The following is a 20,826-nucleotide window of genomic DNA, read 5'->3' as shown; positions in this document are numbered from 1 at the left end:
CCCTAGTCAATATGTGGTACAACTATGTGAACGTGGGAAGAATGGTACATCTTTTTTTTTAAAGGCAAGCTGGGTTTGGCAGACCCCCACCAGTTATTATATAAGTACCATTGGGTTTTGAACCTGCAACGTCCCACCACAATGTAGGAATGGTACATGTTTCTGTCACCAACCTCCAAGATGTGTTTTAGCAAGGAACATTTATTAAAAAACCACCTTTTTTTTTTAAAGATGTAAAAACATAGTTAACAAGTTTGAAACCCATGAGTGGCAACCCTTTATCACAAGGTCGAAGTTGTACTCACCAAGTGAGCAAGGAGGAAGGTTTTACCAATCATAGGTCAGCCAATCGATTCTTAAAAGATTTGCTTATTGATAATCTAAAACATATCTTTAACTAAACCAACCATGAAAATCATATCCGTAGCTCTTGATTTTTTTTTTGGAATTCTTGGTATAAAAGCACTTGAGATAACCCTGCAGAACGAATCACTTTTAGAAAAGTGATTCGACATCCTCACCGTCCCCAATGTACACAAGGACTATGAGGTGGTCCTTGTGGGATGAAGCAATGGACGGTAAAGATGTCAAATCACTTTCTAAAAGTGATTTGACATATCATCTGATCTGCTCTCCCTCTTGCAGAAGGTCTCTTCCATACTTCAGCACAAAGGTCATGGCTCATGGGTGTCCACTGTCCAGCATGAGGTTCAAAAGTGACGTGACTGAGAAGCTTTCCCTATTGAATCCGCCCCCTAGCTAGCTAAGCCAGCTGCCCAGTGGTTAAGAGTGTCAATGGGTCAAACCTGATTCAGACCCAGGTGGGTCCGAACCGGAATCTGACTTTGAAGTGCAAGTACTGCAAAGATATATTTGTAATCTGTCACACCAAGTTTGGTATGAAATTTCACGAACCATACTTGGGTCAGTATACTAATCAGACTCTTTGAGTCTGCCCCAGATTCTAATCCAACATTCTTCTTTATTACCAAACCCTAACCCTATAAGGTTCGGAATGGGTCAGGTCCAGATCAAACTCGACCCCGGTAAACAGCCCTATCAGTGGTTGACAACTGTTTGAACAACTTGAACAAAATACCATTGGAATAAACTTACATGTTCCTATATTCAGAGAAGGTAATATACAACCTACAAGTCCTGTGATTCTGGTTGGTTTATTGTTTCATTTTTTTGGTTTTATAGTCTTTCCCACACATATTAAACATTATAACTAGAAGAAACTGTAAGATCATGCTTGTTCAGCCTGCCATACCTACGGTCATCGTGCCGACAGCGTAAAACTCTGAAGTTAGAATCCCCAACCTCGAAACCAATACTAGGTGTTTGGCTTGTATAAAGAGGAAATGTTCATGAAAATCAAACCTTGACCGCCCATCTAACAGCCAAAGTCTCAACCCACTCTACCAACCACCCTTGGGGCTGCCCAGACTTCCACCTAAAACCAAACCAATTTGAGTGGTCACATTTGCACCTTGTTGTGCATGATGTGGGTGATCCATCAACACCAACCATTTGAATACTGGGTAAGTGTGTTTTCCAGCCAGGTGAAAATTGACCATGGAAACTTCCATCTAAAGCAAACGAACAGTGGAGAACCTTTCCACCATGCATATTCATGTTGGATAAAGTTTCCACTTTTGGTACTACTCTCACTGTTCCTTGTAGCCTTTGTTGGAATTTCAAAAGGCATGTAAAGGTTCCATCAGTCCACGTGGTCATTGCCAGCTTGTGCCCATGTGCTGTAATCTCACCAACCTTGCCCTGTTTTTCTGTCTTTCTGTTTTCTTAGGTGACTCGCAACACTTAAGAAATAAAATAAAAACAAAAGAAGAAGAAAAAAATGAAAAATTAAAAAAGAAACTTAGAAAGAATTGAAAAGTTGCATAGGTTAGATTTTTCTCCTCCCATACGTTTTGTTTGGAGAGGAGAGTTTCATTTTTTTTTTTTTTTGGAAACATGAGGGGAGAGGAGCTATATGAACACCCTCTCACATGTCTCTCTCGTTCATTCTTTCTTATTTTTTTCCCTCTTTCTCTCTTTCCTCTTTCTTTCTTCTCTTTTCTTCTTCTTTCTTGTTTTCTTTGTTCTTCCTCTTTTATTCAAACCCTAAGAGCTCTCATGTATGACTTGAGAAGTCATTAACCCTGCATATACATCAAGGTGGTGGCGGTGATACTACCGAATCACCCAAAAAAATCGATTTATCTTTGTGTTTTGTTCTATTGATTTCTCAAGTAACATTTATGTAGATTATGCAGTGTACATATACCAAACATGCATATGTGTACTACTGTATATTATTTTAGAGGTATAATTTCATTATTCATACAAATTTTTTTTAGTGATGTTGCTTCTTGGGAGTTTCAAAAACATGAATCATGGGTTTTTCGTAAAAAATTTGTTGAAATGAGCATCTAAACAAGTTTTTAATTGTTAGATTAGGTTAGATTTAGTGATAATATTTTCTTTTGGTGTTTTCCTTGAAATGTTCTTTATATAATCTTGTTGAAACAAAAATATTAAAGTTTCAAAGATTTTTTTAGGCTCAGGATAGTTTTTCGCAAAAATATTTTTGGAAATTATTTTTTTTAGATGAGTTTCGCATAGATGAAATATATATGCATACTCTAAGCATGTTCATGCATATTAAACATTATTTCAAGATGTGGTTTCGATAAAAACATCAATTCAAATATGTTTTTAAGGACTGATCTTGCTTATTGATATTTTTTTTTAGGTTTGAACTATGAGTTTTCATTAACATATTTTTGTTTTGAAGGAAAAACCTAAATAAATTGTTATTTTATTTGATATAGCATGATTACACTTAGATATTTATAGTAAAGAACTATAAATAAGATTAGAACTTTTATATTCATGGGTAATCATGTTTTGTATTCTTGATTAGTGGATATATTATAAGTTTTGAAATGGCTGTTATGTTATTCTCATTTTTTCTAACTAGTTTCGAAAATAATTTTGTATCTCTCAGAATATCAATCTAAAAAATTCAAATAAAAATATAAAAATAATCTACACATATAGAGCTTAAATCTTGTTTTTCTTGATTTAGATTATTTTTAAGGTGAAATCTAAACATAACTCAATTTTTATGCTTTGGTTACACGACTATTTCGACCTGTTCTTTTGAAAATTCTAAAAGCCTAACCAAAACTACTCAAATTAAATTATGAAAAAATTGAGTGAAATTAAACAGTTAGCAAGTCTCTGCAAATGAGTTTTGTCAAAAATGTCTTCTATGAATCTCAAAAAAAACTTTAAGTTGAGAAAATTTCTGTAATTTACATAATCTTGTTTATAATTTTGTTAGAACAAGGTTTAGTAGCAGAATTTTTATAATTTTTATATATACAATTTTGAATATCGGTTTATTGGGTTGTGTTTCTAACATACGAGGTCAGACCCAGTAAAAATATGAAGGTTACATCTATGTTCTACAATTTTTTATGAATTTTGCAAAATTGGGTCAATATGGATCCAAATTTTCCTAATTGCTTTTGTATATGTTTAGGCAATAAAGTGCATGGATTTAGTTGCTTTATTATTTTTCTTTCATGTCATGTATATTATCATCAATAAGACACTTGATTGAGTTATCAAGATAGACCAAAGTATTAGGAAAGATCTGATTTAAAATTATGCAGTGCAAAAATTTAGTTGTTTATGCGATTAATTATTTTGGTTGATTCTAAATAATTATATTTATATATATATATATATATATTGATTATACTCATCATGTGCAACCTGTTAAATAACTTATAATTATTTTTTTATGGGATGAAAATCAAATGGTTTGTATTGAGGGAATCAAAACCCTAATTTTTCAAAAATCAGTTCATGGTTTTGGGTTTATTTCTTGAAATTTTGTTGTCATAAGTCATATGTTGTTCTGGAGTGCTTTTAATGTTCTCTTCCATCACAAGTTGAAGTAAATTTTGTTGATTTGATATGCATAAGACTGTTTTGCAACTGGCAACAACAACTACGCCTTCATCCCAAAACAATTGGGGTCAGCGATATGAACAAAAAAAGAAATTCATTTTGGGTCTTCCACATGAATCCTTTTCCTCCAATCATTTCTATCCAATGCCATGTCCTCGGTGAGGTTCAAAGCATTCATATCCTTTCCTATCATCTCCATCCAAGTCTTCCTAGGCCTACCCCGACCTCTTTTAACTAATATATTTTCACATTTCTCCAACTGAAACATAAATAAAAATATTTGGGTCTTTTGAATAGGGTTTATGAGAGCCTTTTTCAAGAAAATTGGTCATTGTGCTTTTATTTATAGGTCAGTTGTAATTATTTCCTTTATTCAATTGATATCATTAATGTTTTAATTAGGTCTGATATAATTTAATGTATTAAAAATCAATACATTAATTAGAATCATGTAGATTTACTCGGTAAGGGTTTATGGGTGCTCTTATAGGGAAAGTCGGGTTTCGTGACTCTAATTATGTTTTGATATTTTCTTTAATTTTTTTTATATACCCATTTTTGAATTATATCAAATCTAATGTAAACATTTATGATTAAGATGATGGTGAGTTAAATCATAATTGGTACAGTATGCTTTTGGTGTATGGATGCCTTGTTTCAAAGAAATAGGCTCCTATATGATTTGATATTGATGTTGATTAAATTCACTTATGACAGCATGACTGAATTTACTTTCATGTTAAACTAAGCATGATTATGTTCTTAACTGAAATGAATGCAAATATGAATATGAACATGTTTGAATGCAATGTGTTTGGCAAAACATGGTTATGTTGTTGCGGTTATGAGCTACTCTAGCAATGGAACCCGAACAACTTAACAATTACACAAAATTGTATTTCATGTAATTATATACATTCATGATGATGATGCATGCTTAACTGATTATTATTTATTAAGAATTATGTGATACTTTATGAATAACTATTAAATAGATGTTTATATGATTCATGTATTATGAGAATGCATGTTGTTTTATGTGATGCAATATATAAGAAATGTATGCAAGGTGTGCTCAGCAAAATAAATGTTGAATTAAGGTTTTAGAAGGAAAACCATGTCATGATTATCGTAATGCACTAACATATACGATAGTTGCATTTACCCATGGCCAAATTAATACGATAATTATTTAGTAGGATTTTGGGTATGTCTTAGTATGGTATACTTAACCGGAATAGTCATTTGTTTACCTTAGAGAAGGTAGGCGGTATAAACTCTCTGAATCCTTCTTTCTTCGCTTCGAGGGGTAATACCTCGATGGTCCTCGGTCAAGAGAGGTTCGGGGGGCAGGACTACCAAATGTTTGTTCTAAGTTGACATGTACAGAAGTCTTCTGCACGAATTTATGATCGATCTGTTATAACTCAACGCTATGCCCCAGGAAATTTCTCTTAGTGTAACACCGCTCCTGAGGGACGACTCAGTCAGATACTCAAAAAATTAAAATACAGAGCATAATAAACACCCAAGTGGTCTTAGCATGTTTTGTAATAGCCTATCTATACCTAATAGATAACCTATAAACAAGTGAAATATTAAAATAATTGCTCACTTTACTTTTATGCAATCTTATATATGTTCATATGTTTATGTGATGTATGCATGTGATAAGATATTTTGGATTTGAAATATTTTATTGTTATATATGCCTTAAATAAGATATTATGGTTGTGAATTATCTTAGTAATATGAATTCTTCAATTTTATTGTTTAGTGATTCAGTTGAATAGTTAATATTGACTTTTGTATGATGTGAGTGATACATGTTTATGCAAGCTTAGTGTATTGTATATTTGCATTATCTGTATGAATTTTATTGAGACTCTCTAAAGTCTCACATTTTTAAAATAAAATATTTTTAGGTAATGTGTGATTTGATAGAGCAGATGCAGGTTGTTGCAGGGGTGTTGTGCGAGACTGATAATTTTGAGATCTCGAGGTTTATTTGTGAAATTTTATTGAAACATTAGTTGATATTTTTAAATTTAATTCAACATTTAGACAAATGTGTGGATGGTTTGGTAATTAAGGTAGATCATTTAATATTTAAATATATTTTCTTTATGAATGATTGAAAGTGTGTGCTTCAGAAATATAATATGTCTCATATATTTAACCAAAGTCCACGTTGATTATTCAGCTGTGATAAAAAAAAATTACATGTATTTTTTAGTTAAAATCTCAAGGTGTTACACAATAATCATAAGTATTGTAGACAGAGTCAGTGCGGCTAGGTCTCTCATCCTAGGGGTGGTTTCTTCATGTAAATATAAAAAAAAAATCAGCCGACGCCTACTCCATGTTTTCCTTAGAAAATAAGCATAAGATGATTCGTTTATAATTCATCTAGAATAATACACAATGATATGGTAGGAGGAGGTTCAAGGTATTAGTAGACGGCTGCTTTACTGATGCAGGGGCAAGAGCAAGATCTGATCCTGGTCCATCAAGTTTAGCTAAGTTTAATGTTTTTTAGATTTCTTAAATTTAGGGTTTATTTGTATTTACATTATAGATCATATGTCTGATTCATATTATGATTGGATAAGTTTTAGTTATTTAAAAATTCTGTCAAGTTGAGGAGTTGAATTTTGTTAGAACTAGAAGCTTTCATCTCTCCATGGATGAAAGATCAGGGAGTTTATATCAACATTTAAACACCTAAAACTAATGATGCACATAGGCCGGGTTTGAGTTGAGCTTGAACAGCCAATGCTTGGGCTCGGCTCAAGTCGAGCTAACACATTTATAAAAAAAAAAATTATTTTTTTTTAAATTTGTGTTAAAAGTTCTTTTCTAGATAGAATTGAACCCAAGACATTTTTCAAAGAGGATACAAAGACACCCACTACAGTGACAGCCCTTTTTATGTTAAGTATAGAAAAATAGTGTACAGGTTGTTTGCGTGTACGGAGCCAAAACCTTTGTTCAAGCTAGGCTCATTTATTTTTCAAAGTAGGCTCGAGCCTAGCTTAAACGGGTGTTGTGCATCCCTACCTAAAACATTAAAAAACACATACATTTTATCTTTTTTATTGCGTCCCCTGTTTGTTTGTTTTTTTAAGAAAAAAGTTTTTAAAGTTCATCGTTTCTTTCTCTTGCTTTTTTGAAGAAAAAAAAGTTTTTAAAAAACAAGAGAGGCATTTAATGCCACCCACGTGAGAGAAGCACGCTTCTTCTTTAAATATAAAAGCATAAAACTCACCCCAAAACTACACGCCCTTTATTTATTTTGTCATCCTCTTTATCTTCAATCCAAACTAATATTTTTTTTTCTTTTAAAATATATTTTTCAAGTTTTATTTTTAATTTGATAAGACCTTTCTAATTTTAAATATATATATATATATATTCCCTCACCAAAAATATCTCAAGAATGAGATTTGTGACAGACATGAACCCCATATATGTGTATGTTTGTGGCTCCTCATGGGAGCTAAAAATCATAGGTGTGGATCTTATTGACCCAATCAAACTTCATAGATGGATTCAACATAGTCCAAATGTTAAGAACCAGTTTTTGGATTGTGTTTTTTTTTTTTTTGAAAAATGTGATTTAAGGAGCTAACAAGTATTGTTAATTTTAAGTTAAAAAGTAGTATGAAGCGGGATTGGTTTTGGAGTGAATGTGGAAGCATGCGAAAAATGAAAATATGACACTAAGAAAACAAGGGGAAACAAAGAGAATATGAGTGGGAAGTAAGGGAAAACAAGGAGAAAAGCAAAAAATAAATAAATATGAAAATGAAAATACACAAACAAAAAGGAAGCAATAAGAATCAAGTATCGAAATCAAAGAGACGTGAAAAAGATGTGATTTAAGAAGCCAGTTTTCTCCTTTAACGCTGGTAAACAAGCTGAACATGGCATGTTCAAGCTCAACTCGTAGCCAAAGAGGAATTGGGTCATGTAAAAACATTTCATGTTATTTCATATATATATATATATATATATATATATATTATGCTTAAAATATATTTTAATTTATTTATTACACTTAATAGTTCATGTTCTATTTATATATTTTTTCATTCATTCATCCTACTCTTTTTATATATGTTTTTTTTTATATTATACTTAAAATATATCAGCTGAACTGAACCGAGTCACGTGCTGCTCCTTTGGTTTACCAACCCTGTTCTTCTCCCTTGGAGAAACGAGCTTCTCGCTTCCGGTAATTTTGAGAGTCAAACTCTTCCCATAATGGTTCTTTTCCGTTCATGACCCTAGTGAACCGCAGGGCTGCTGCCCGGAGAGCGAACCGACGATGGTGACATATCTGCCACGTGTACGGATGGGAAGATGAGACGCTTCACACAATGATTGCAAAGATGCGACTATCAAAACACGTGTCAGATATCCGTCGAACTAATCCTCCGTACCGAAATCTCAGGCACAACGAAACTCTTTTGCAAAAAAAAAAAACCAAACTCTTCTGTTTATTTGCTTGCAGCCCTCAAAGATCTCAGGATAACGGCAACCATCAAATGACCGCAGACCGGAAGATAGAGATAGGGAACTTTTGTTTTGTGAACAGAACTACTTATCCAAAAGAAACTGGAAAATTCTGGTTATTCTTCTTGATAAAATATCACATCTTACATGGAAGTTTTCTAGATAATACGATGCATTAGAACCCATAAATAGAGAACAGACTCATAAATATCATTTCACGGATATTCGGGAAAGGGAAATCTTAAAATATCAGGAAAGAACTCAGCAAATCAAGAAAAAAGAAATTCATGATAATAAAAAACAAAAAAATGAAGAAAAAATATTGAATTCGCATTAAGTTTACTGATATATATGAATAAATATATAAATATAATATTTATTTAGTAATGATAGGTGCTCCACCTTCTCTTTTAATACGCAATAGATAATGCATGCAGCTTACTTAAATGATAGATGAATTTTCCAAATTCTTATTAAAAAATAAACTATTAGGGCCTATTTGAAGGATTTGACTTTCTTAAATATTACATCTTTCTCTCTCTCTCTCTCTCTCTCTCTCTCGCTCATACATGCATACGTGGATGAACATAGATGATGGCATGCTTACACATGAATTCATGCCCCTGCTCCTTTCATAAAATTAATTGCCTATATTAGCATTTTTCCAACAAGACATTAGTGATTTATCATTAAAATTTATCAGAAAAATATTTTTTGCAATTGCCTTAAACAAAACTGAGAGAGCGTTTACTATACTTCATTCTAAAAAAAAAGGCGTTTACTTGAAGGGTTAAGAGGCGCGACAACAATTGTTTGCATGTGCAAACACCTAGCAACTTTTTTTTAAAATTTTTTTTGGCCCAAGTGATCTCATGAATGTGATGTACATATTGGTTTTAGCTAAAACCGACATTTGAATCACTGGAATTTAACTTGTGTACAGGTTTTTTTGGGTGATGCAAAAATCAATGGTTGTAAATATACTTATTTTTATCTAATTTTTTTTTTATTGAAAAAACATGATTTAAGGCTCATTTCCTACTAATTCGAGCATGCTAAACACATTTACAAGATTGATTAAAACAACTAGCATTGCGAGATTCCATCGTGACAGCTCCGCTTTTTACTGTTCTCTGGCAAAATATAAGATTATAAGAAATGCAAAAGCAAGGGCACATTACAACCCGGTTTCCTTTTCGTCAATAATTACGTATCTGTCCCTCTCTCTCTTTTCTCTCTCAACGCTTTGTGTTCTGCTTCTTTCTTCCCTTCGTATGTCTCTCTAGCTCAGGCTCTTTTATCTCTCTGCTTTGATTTACGGCACGTCTAAAACTCTCTCTCTATATATATTTGACATCTATATATAGTCTGTCTCTCAGCTTTCCTACCTGTTCTCTCTCTACTCCGTTGGTACATTCATATACTCATCTCTCTCTCTGCATAACCAACACGAACCCTCAGACCCCATTTACGAAAGACGGCCCGGAACGTGTTGTCTTTCAATCTTTTTCTCTCATCCTTCCTCTTCTTTCTCTACTCCTTCGTTGGTACATTCATACTCTCTCTCTCTCTCTCTCTCTCTCTCTCTCTCTCTCTCTCTCTCTCTCTCTCTCTCTCTTTTCTCTCATCCTTCCTCTTCTTTCTCTACTCCTTCGTTGGTACATTCATACTCTCTCTCTCTCTCTCTTCTGTGACCCCATATCCACCGTTTGCAGAATCAATGACTCTGAACATCCAACTAGCCTCCCCTAAAGGCCCAACCAAGATCAGCCCTCCGGCTTTCTCCCTAACCGTCGCTCTCATCCTCTTCCTCTCTCTCCTTGGATACTACACCCTCCACAAGGCACCACAAACCGCAATGTCTGCAACCCCACAACCCCACCGCTTCCACCAAGCCTTCATCAAGGCCTCCAGCAACCACACCATCTCTTCCTACCTTCGCTCTCTCACCCTCCATCCCCACGTCGCCGGCACCCCAAACGCCCTCAAGACTCGTCAGTACGTCCTGGAGCAACTCGGTCAACTAGGCCTTGACACCCACGTAGTCGAGTACCAACCTTTGCTCTCGTACCCTTCTCATAGATCTCTCAGTATTCACTTCCCCAACGGGACCTCCCAATCTCTCTCTCTAGACGAACAACGTTCTGGGGAGGTTATAGAACCGTACCATGCTTACTCTCCTTCTGGAAACGCAATGGGGAAGGTGGTCTATGTCAATTATGGAAGGAAAGGTGACTATTCGAGGTTGAGGGAAATGGGGGTGAACGTTAGCGGATGCGTGGTTGTTGCTAGAAACGGGGACGTTTTCAGAGGGAGGGTGGTGGAGATAGCGTACAGTGAGGGTGCTGTAGGTGTGCTTTTGTACACCGGCAGGGAGAGATATGGGTTGGAGGGTGGTGGGAGGCTCAGGGGGTTCTTTCCGAGAGATGGTATAGAGAGAGGGACCGTGATGAGAGGTTTGGGGGACCCCTTAACGCCTGGTTGGGGTGGGGCTGAAGGTGGTGAGAGGCTGGGGTTGAGGGACAAGGAGGTGGGAGAGAGGTTTCCCAATATACCCTCGTTGCCCATCTCCTTTGACAACGCCAGGACCATCCTGGAGGCCCTGGAGGGGCCCGAGGTGCCCTTCGAGTGGAGGGATGGTGCCTTGGAGATGGGGGTTGTTAAGGTTGGGAGTGGGCCACTTCTTGTCAACTTGACTTATTCGGTAAGCCTCCCTCTCTCTCTCTCTCTCTCTCTCTCTCTCTCTCTCTCTCTGATTTTCACTGTGTTCATGGTGCTCATTAATTTTTCCTTTTTTCTTCATTGAGATGTCAGTAGAAAGTAAAGGAAATAATGACAAAAGATGCTGAATATCTTGATTTATGACGGCGGATTTTCTCGTCTGTATGCGTTGTTCGCCATTTTCTTGTCGTCCATATGATCAGATGCTATTGTAAAGCCTTTCCTTTTTTTTTTTGCCTTTATGATATCGGTGGATTCAGTCATGTCAAGTGACCATAATAGCCTCAACCTGTCACTATTGGTAATGGTACCCCACTAATTTTCAAGTAAGATTTCTATGTAGGCTTCATTACTTCCTGATTTTGTTAAATGGACTCGTTCTGTGAGCGAAAGGAATTCTTGGTTTCTCCTTTAGTGGTTATTTTGGTCATTCATCATGTCTCTTGGTGATATCCTAAAGACAATCGGTTGAATTTTAGCATGATACAATAGTTTCCATTTTGTTGGTTTTTCCCTGGGACCACCATCTGCAGTGTTAAATGGCTTCCCCTTTCTCATTTTTTATTAATTTAATATAATTTTTGGAGATGGGAGGCGCTGGTTTAGTGGATAGTCGTGTTTAGGCTCTCTCCCTCTCTAAATGCAGCGTAATTCAAGCAAGATGGTCGGATATTTGGTTGACAGACCACAACTTGTTTTCTTGGTGGGGATGAATAATGTGCATGCGAGATATGGTAAAATGATTTCTTTGGCTTCTTCCTCTTTCTTTTTGTTGGCTCTTTGTCGGTCTCTTCTGGTCTGACCTTCGAAGGTTGCCTAGTAAACGAGCATGTTGGTTAAATTGCCCTTTGCATATAATAATATTTCACATAATTTTCTTCTTAGAGGATTTTTTTTTTTTGGTATTCTCAAGGTTGGCAAAGAGGGTGCAGAATTGAGAAGCAGTGGGAGCAAGAAATGAGGGATTTATAAGTAGGCATGAAGAGAGAAGCAAGAAGTGAATTAGGAAATTTTGTAAAATTTCATAGCTTATTTAGAAATTATAAACGACATATTGCCATTTAAGATTTACTCTTCACACTAATTAAAATAGATCAAAATATGGTGGTGTTACCGTAGGAATCATAACTCATTAATAATGTAAACATATTGTTTCTTTAGTGTAAAGTCGATTCTCATGTTAAAAATCTGATGTCCTCATAAGCATGCTTTGTATGATAAGATTCAGAAGCACTAGTTTCTGGTTTCCAAAAAAGTGAGCCTCCCAACGTAGATAAAAGCTTCTATTAACCATGGTATTATGGAATCATACATGTTACAATTTTTTTTATAGCTTCAGAATATGGTGATGTCGTGCACCATGGCTTGCTTGCATGTGTGTGTGCTGAGAATTTTAGTTTCTATCCATTTATTTCTTGATGACATCATTATTCTAGTGGAGTCATCTGAGTCAGACTCCACAGTACTCAAGAGTCCCAAGTTGCAAGTGGTCCCAAGACTCCCAACTATGGTCATTGATAACTACACCCACAAATCGTGTCCTCCATCTTAGTGTACCTTATTCTGGAACTTGCCAGTTGAAAGCTACTTAAAAAAGAGTGTATGAGATCAAGAAATGTGCCATCTCTGGGATGGACAATAATGAGGTTCCAGCTCAGAGTACATTCTACTGGATATGGCATTCAAATATGTTGGATATGGTTGAATGTTATGTGGCTGTTATAGTCATTAAAAATAAAGCATCAGCTTACTTTGAATATCGCTTCCTTGACGGTGGCCAATCTGGCCATTCAAGCTAACTAATAATTTTCCACCAAATTTACCTTCATATTTGTGCATTACTAGTCTCCTGTCATCATCATGGATGTAATTGTCATCAAGCATATTTCTGTCTCTGGACCTCTCTGTGTGTCTTGGTTGTTAGACTTGTTGAATTTTTGCCTCAAGGCATCTGATTTTATTAGGCATTGTGGTAAACTATGATCAACACTTACAAGTGTATTGGATGTTATAGAATTGAATGTCATGAACCATATAACGTGGCATACTTCAAGTCATTATCTCACTAAGATTATCTTTTAAAGTTACACAGTCATTACTGTGGTTATGTCTATTCTAGATTTATCTAACACTTGAGGGCCATTTGATTTTTTTTATAAAGTAGAGAGAGAAATACAGTAAGATTGAGCTCCATAGTAGCTTGCAGGAGAGATTATTAGCTTGTTTGAGTCTTTATTGTGGAAAACAGGCATTATCATGGATCTTTGTGAAGTGGAAGTATTTTGGGTAGGATCCTCGTTAGTCTAGGCAGCAAAGCTAGGGTTAGAATAGGATGGTATTTGATCTTTAAAACAGAATCCTACACCCAGTGGGCATAGGAATGCTGGAATAATAAAAAACAAGGTAGAATACTATTTTATAATTAGGACGGGCATGCGTAAATGAGTGATTCCATCATTAGTTAAATTGCCACTAAAAGCCATGGTCTTGGATCCTATAGATCATTCCAACAACATGAAATCATGTAAATTCATTTAAATTTCCTTTTCAAATGCTCATAGGTCTACCATAATTATATTTAGTATATCTATTTATGCCGGTGCTATTGAAATGTCGTTTCAAGCTTAATTATGCAAATAATTGTCATTTGGTTGTTGATACCACAGCTTCATGTTTCAGGAGAACCAGACAATTGCAGCAATTGGAAATGTTTTTGCAGTTATACAAGGGTCTGTGGAACCTGATCGCTATGTTCTCCTTGGAAATCACAGGGATGCATGGACATATGGTGCTGTAGATCCCAACAGTGGAACTGCTGCACTCCTTGACATTGCCCGTAGGTTTAGTATTCTCTTGAACCACGGCTGGAAACCAAGAAGAACCATTATCCTTTGCAGCTGGGATGCTGAAGAATTTGGAATGGTACGGTTATTGTTATGCACCCAATTGATATTTAGTTGCACTCTTATAAAATTTCATGTACTCCCATTTATTCAGCGGTTGGTATAATCCACAAGGTCTAATCTAGAGATATAACTAATGCTGGCCTATCATCTTGTTTGGGATGCTAATTTAGGGAAAGCAAACCTGTTAGGTATTTTGATTCTTAGACTGAATTCTCATTTTATTTGTGTTTCAGATTGGATCAACAGAATGGGTAGAGCAAAACCTTGATATCCTTGTGTCAAAGGCTGTTGCTTATCTTAATGTTGACTGTGCTGTTCAGGGACCTGGTTTCTTTGCTGGTGCAACTCCCCAGCTGGACAACCTCATCATTGAAATTACAAATCAGGTGAATTAAAGCTTCAGATGCATCTTAATCATTTTTTCATAGGAGGATTTAGTACGGCAGTTATTAAGCAATATTTGCATGAGAAGGCTTTTTGTTGGGATGACTATTGTAGAAGATCAGGAGCCCTAGAATTTGTTCAAAAGCTATTTATAAGTTCTTATTTTAGTATCTGTTTGGAACCGTTACATCATTGTGGAAACACGGCCTCCATATGTTGCCAAAATGTGGCATTGAGGATGGAGTTGCCAAAAAATATCCTCTTGGGAATGGTGTTGAATGTGCTGTTGGAGCTGCCAACTCCATTCCTAATTCAGCATTTTGGCAACACCACTGCTCCCAAACAGCTGAGAGCATGAGAGCACCAGGGGAAACCACAAGACACCTTCAATTCAATGCTCGCAAACAGAGGCCTTAATATGTGCTTGAATGGGGTTAATGTTCACTGGAGCTAGACCTGGTATGGCAGGATACTGGATCACATTATGGGCCTCTAGGCTTTATGGGTGAGTTTGATAGCTGCTAAAACCCACTTAGAGGAGGGCCATGAACAGGCTAGGGTCCAACATCAAGGTTGGTGAACCGTCTATATCTGATTGGTGGCTTGACCAATGATTATACTTAATATGTAGAAAGCTGATTTTGAGACTTGGATGCATAAATATGTAAGATATTGATAGATGTTGAATAGGAAAATTATTAACAAATATAGAAACATTATATTTGTTGAGGAAGCAAAAGCGCCCTGAAAATGTTTTTAGTGGTATTGTTATTTTGGTTAGAACATTAGGGCTGCTTGTTCTTGTCTAGAAAAGTTGTTTTTAGTTGTTGAAAATGTTTACAGTGGGGATTGTGATTAAACTGGACTTGTCGTCAGATTAATGATCCAGATGCTGAATTTGGGAATGTTTATCAATCATGGAGTGCATCAGATGGAGGTGCCAAGGTAAAAATGCTGACAGGATTTGCTTTTGGCGTGAAGTTGCTTTGTTCCATCTTTTTTAAACTAAATGTGATCTTATTAGCTGCCTTAAAGATTTATTGTTTGCCAAATATTGTTTTTCTGTGGAATTATTTGCCAGTCTTATCAATTGATATTGCGTAAGCTTTTTCTGTATAGTTGATGACGGTGAAAGATCACTACTAATTTTTTGCAGATTGAGCGGCTCAGTGGAACAGCTTCAGATTTTGCTGCATTTCTGCAGCATGGAGGCATACCTGCAGTAGATCTATATTATGGGAAAGGTCCCATCTCTTTACCTGTGGTTTTTCTGGAGGCTCATTTTTTAGTCTAGGTTTTATTAATTTTAGCAAAAAGGTAAATGTCCAAGTACTGCAACTGACGGATGTATTCTTCAAAATTTGGCTCTGATTAGTTCAGATTATCCTGTGTATCATACTGCATATGATTCATATGAATGGATCAAGAAGTTTGGTGACCCGCTATTTCTCCGGCATGTAGCAGGTAACTTTTTGCATGAATATTAGTTTCATGACATGCGATAAAATCACCAACCTTTTTAACATATAAAAACTAAGTAAAGCCTTGTCATCTTTTCACTGTTGAAGTCTAGATTTCTTAAATTCAAATAGTGTATAAGTTATACTTGTTGACTGTGCACCAAAATGAAGCATAAATTCCCAGCAAGTTTTTTTTCCAAAAAAAAAAACTCTCAACGAGGTTGTAACATTGGCTGCATCTTCTCCGAGAACTCCCAGCAAGGTTTGGTGCCTCGAATTGTTGCACTCCAGTGTCCCTTGACTAGTTATCTGCTATTAAAGATGACGCATATAATCAATAAGTTAATAGCCTTTGTTGGGAACTATACTTTTCGATTATGTTAGCGTTATTGAAAGCCTTCAGTTATATTACCTTCAAAGCTCCAGGGAATCTTATGCTAATTTGTGTTTTTTACTTTTTTTGACTTGCCAAGTCTCTGGAATTTGGGGACTTTTAGCCCTTCGCCTTGCAGATGATCCTATCCTCCCTTTTGACTATCTCTCGTATGCAGTTCAACTGGAGGTACTGTGATCATAATATTTGCATTATTACAATTTTGGTTCTTTGTTAGTTTGTGTTATTTTATGCCCTTGCATTTATTATCATAGAATATTGCAACATTTATTAGTAGATAACCTTGGCACTGGTCAATGCATTGGCTAGTCCAAAGACTAGTTGACTACCTAGTCAGAGTATTTCTCAGTTAATGTTTGCATTCAGTGACAGGTTGAGTTCTGGGCATAGAGTTCAGGTAGTCTTCCTTTGTCATATCTGTCTGTCTGTCTTATTATAAGTCATGACCCTAGGCGTTAATATGAATACCAGCAGAAAAATGAAATCTTGAAGCAATGAAAATTTGACAGTAGAATATTTTGGTGGAAAAGTCATGCACTATGTCACAGGGACTCGGCAAAACAGATGCCACACCCGCGTCGACGCGACGCAGGTGCGCGTGCGGGTGCGGCACCGGGTGCGGTCAACACGACCCTGGGTGCGGTCAACGCACCCAGGGTCATTTTGATACATCTTTTTTTTTTGCCCTATGAAATGGTACAACGGTGATTCTTTGGACAAATCAGAGGTGCCGGAAAAATGCAAAGGGTGTTTTGGAAGGGGTGTTGTTTTAGAGTTGATACCTGGGGATTTGAAGGCAATAGGAAAAGGTTGCAGAGTCCTTGTTGCAGTAGCTCCTGCAGCCCTGCTGCAACTGCACCACAGGGACATCGTATAAATCGCTCGACCTGCCCTCACTGTTATAAAAGGTGGGGCTGTTGTTACAACGGGAGAAGGGAGGCATCCTAAAGGGGAACACATCGGTGCGAGACAGCTTTTGAGGCGCCGGACTAATACCTTCCCTCTCTTCACCAGAATCATTCACGGTCAAGGCTGCTGCTGCGCCTGCAAAGCTCCCTGCTGTGCCTGCACTACTACTGCCCCGGTCTCTGATGCGCAACCAATCTCCCCCTTTCATCCTTTGCTGCTTCCAACATTCGGCCTTTGGGACAAATTAGCAAAGCTAACACTGCTGCCCCTTATTACTTCAAATCACATCACACTAACCCTTTACATGTCTCGAGTGTTGCACCCAACCAGGGTTGGGGACTCTAACCAAAGTTCCTTCACGTGATGCACTAACTAATTGCCCCCAACTAGTCTCACCTCCACTTCCAGAAGGAAAAAGCGCAAAACACAATCTCCAAATATCTTATTATATGTCATAAAGAAATCTAAAAATGTAAAGGTAGAAAAGATGGGTGGAGGCGGTACGGTCACGAAAACAGAGGTCAAAACTAATAAAATATTGACTGGTGATTTTAAAGCCCGAGTAATTACGCGGGATGACTTTTAAATATGCCTTGCCCAGGACCCGCGTTGGGGGAACCCGGACCCCTTTTAAAAATATATATATATATATATATATATATATATATATATATATATATATATATATTTTTTTTTTTAAATTTTGCCGCACCCGGGTTTTTTGGAAGTGCCGAATCCCCGCACCCGCACCCGCTCCCGCACCCGCACCCGCACCCATGTGACTTAGGTCATGCATATAAAACCTGTGGAAATTATAACTTATCACATATTACCAACCATGGATTTCCAAAGAATCCCGAAATTTTCACCTTTGAGATTTAAGTTACCTTCTTCTACATCTATATTTCGCTGAGTTTAGAATACCTTCTTTCATGAATCTCTAATTTTTTTTTGTTAATGTTCGCATTCAGTGACAGGTTGAGTTCTGGGCATAGAGTTCAGGTCGTCTTCCCTTCCTTGTCATATGTCTGTCTATCTTATTACAAGTCATGACCCTAGGCGTTTATATGAATGCCATCTGAAACATGAAAGCTTGAAGCAATGAAAATTTGACAGTAGAATATTTTGGCGGAAAAGTCATGCATATAAAACCTGTGGAAATTATAACTTATCACATAGTACCAACCATGGATTTCCAAAGAATCCCAAAAATTTCACCTTTGAGATTTAAGTAACCCTCTTCTACATCTATATTTTGCTGAGTTTAGATTACCTTCTTTCATGAATCTCATTTTTTTTTGGTTAATTCGTCCGTTTTACTGCCTCAAAATTATCTTTATAAAATGTTCAATTGATGTCTTGAATTTAATCTGTTGCAAAATGTATTTTATTCCTCTCTTAGAGCCTACCAAAAGAGTAGGGGTCAGAGAGGATAAAAATCAAGTGGACTTTCCATATGTTCACATGGTGTATAATCTCATTCATGTAGAATCACACAAAGGCATTGAAGACAATTCTGGCTGGCGATGTCTCTCTTAAGCCCATAACAAGAGCAGTCAAAGAACTTGCTGAGGCTGCTAACATAGCCGCAGAGGAAGTAAAAGTGTGTGAGAAATTTGAATCAACAAGTCTTTGTTTATTGTATAATTTTTATCTCTTTTTTGTATCACAAAATAAGTCTAATAAAATTCTTGTGTAGGAATTGCTCAAGTGCCCAGTTGATGTCGCACGCAATCTCCGATTGCGCTCATTCAACGATCGCCTCATGCTTGCAGAGAGAGGTTTCTTGGATGTTGAAGGACTTGAAGGAAGACAGTGGTTCAAGCATCTGGTAATAATCAGCTCATTTCTATACTTGCAGATGCATGTGTTCATATTTGTGCATGCTTGTGTTCGTGTTTTCCTGATGGTGTACTTTGGATGAACAGGTATATGGTCCTTCTAGGGATAGTGATAGCAAGCTTGATTTTTTTCCTGGAATAGCTGATGCCATTGTGAAATCCCAGATGATGGCAACGGAAGATGGACATGCATTGGTGCAACATGAAGTGTGGAGGGTGGGTAGGGCCATTCAGCGAGCTGCTCGTATTCTGCGAGGCGATCTCACATAGGACCTCACTCTTTAAGAGCATACCATCACATATATGCAGGTGAGTTTGTGCATGCTATTGCCTGCACAGGCAATTTTGGGGGAATGAGTTATGTAATTATGCAAGTTCTTTTAGTACAAGTTGTATCATACTGCAATGTCTGGGTTTTGATGATGTTCATAATCTTAAGGATGCATTATGTCAGTATAGGAGTGGTTATGAGGGTGCTTGCTTAACCAATTCTGGTTTCAGTGTATCACTTGTTTCTGGAAGAAAAATAGCAGTCTGACTCTGTTCTGTTCAATCCTTGTTGCCAGCTTACAGGAAATGCGTTGTAATGAAAATAGATAAACTTATATGAATGTAAACAGTATGATTATTATGTGTATATTGGTATGGTTGTGCTTGATAGTTCTCAGAATCTCAGCATTTTACACATAAACAGGATCTTGGGATTGCAATTGGGCAATGAAATCAAGTTCTCATTTTTTCTGCATCGAGCACACTAGAAAAACCTTTGGGTTTGTCGAGTTCAGTCAATTCCTGATGTGAAAGATCTGCTGGATGGAGACTTGGATTTTGCGTGAAGTTGGCAGGGCACCATCACATTATCTGATATGTTCACCGGAGGATGGCGATGTAAATGGTATTGATTCGGGTTGGATGTGGTCAATACCTGATCTGACTAATCAGATGTTGGCTAAACGGATTTTAAGTCGTAATTTGAAAATCTGATACAAAATCTGGTTTTTTACAAGTTTTTCGATTCTGATATCCATCACTTTGTTTTTTCTTTCTATATTTATTGAGGGAAACCCTAGTTCAGGTGGGTGGAGCTTGAAGGAGATTGATGTATGACTCACTCTCAAATGGTTAAACTCAAGGTCCCCAGGAAGGGAACCAAAAATGGGAGTTCATGTGAAACGGGGAAGAGCAAAAGTGCAAATATCGGCAATATAATATTATAAGCTTACACAAAACGTTACTTCTTTACTAATAATATGATAAATAGCAAGAATTAATAAATTATTTTTTATAAAATATATGATTACATTGATAACTATAAAGCTAATTGTAAAGTTGGTTATATTCTTGCATAATCATCTTACATTTAATAAAATATTAAATATCATAAATAAAGTATTTAAATGCAACCTAGATTTAGATAGAATAAAAAAAAGATGTACTTGCATAAAATGTTGAAATTTCTCCATTTCATCCTCTACATTAGCACATATTTTAACTTTTCATTAAAAAAAATATTATTTAAAGAAAACATACCAAAGACCTACTAAAAACATGTTTTCCAAATAAGGGAACACATAAAGTAGGTTTTCCATGTAATGTGAAACTAGTTTCTCACTTGATAGGAAACAAGTTTTCCATTTATTTTCAGAAGTTTTCCACAAGTTTAGTAAATACTTGGTTTCTGGTTTGGGAAACGAATTTCCCACATG

At 36.3% G+C, this 20,826-nt stretch overlaps 1 protein-coding gene across 1 annotated transcript; it reads left to right on the top strand.

The window, feature by feature from the left end:
- The first annotated feature begins 9,920 nt into the window (after positions 1-9,920).
- On the top strand, positions 9,921-19,621 carry LOC149831755 (putative glutamate carboxypeptidase AMP1). The gene is made up of 10 exons (XM_090012208.1): positions 9,921-11,209; positions 13,906-14,148; positions 14,366-14,518; positions 15,393-15,461; positions 15,673-15,760; positions 15,897-15,980; positions 16,450-16,538; positions 18,769-18,882; positions 18,979-19,110; positions 19,208-19,621. The coding sequence occupies exons 1-10, from the start codon at positions 10,226-10,228 to the stop codon at positions 19,388-19,390; spliced, it is 2,139 nt and encodes a 712-aa protein (XP_089868334.1). The 5' UTR covers positions 9,921-10,225; the 3' UTR covers positions 19,391-19,621.
- The last annotated feature ends 1,205 nt before the right edge of the window (positions 19,622-20,826 follow it).

This window comes from Nuphar pumila, chromosome 7 (genome assembly GCF_984573655.1).
Source record: "Nuphar pumila chromosome 7, dmNupPumi1.hap1.1, whole genome shotgun sequence".
Taxonomy (NCBI): Eukaryota; Viridiplantae; Streptophyta; class Magnoliopsida; order Nymphaeales; family Nymphaeaceae; genus Nuphar; species Nuphar pumila.
Note: the sequence above shows the minus strand (reverse complement) of the source record. Positions and strands in the feature narration are given on the sequence as shown.

Bases quoted from the DNA above. Each gene is read 5' to 3' on its own strand.
- LOC149831755 (XM_090012208.1), top strand. From the start codon at position 10,226: ATGACTCTGAACATCCAACTAGCCTCCCCTAAAGGCCCAACCAAGATC. The intron at 15,462-15,672 runs GTAAAAATGCTG...AATTTTTTGCAG, and splicing joins CATCAGATGGAGGTGCCAAG to ATTGAGCGGCTCAGTGGAAC. The intron at 16,539-18,768 runs GTACTGTGATCA...TCATTCATGTAG, and splicing joins CGTATGCAGTTCAACTGGAG to AATCACACAAAGGCATTGAA.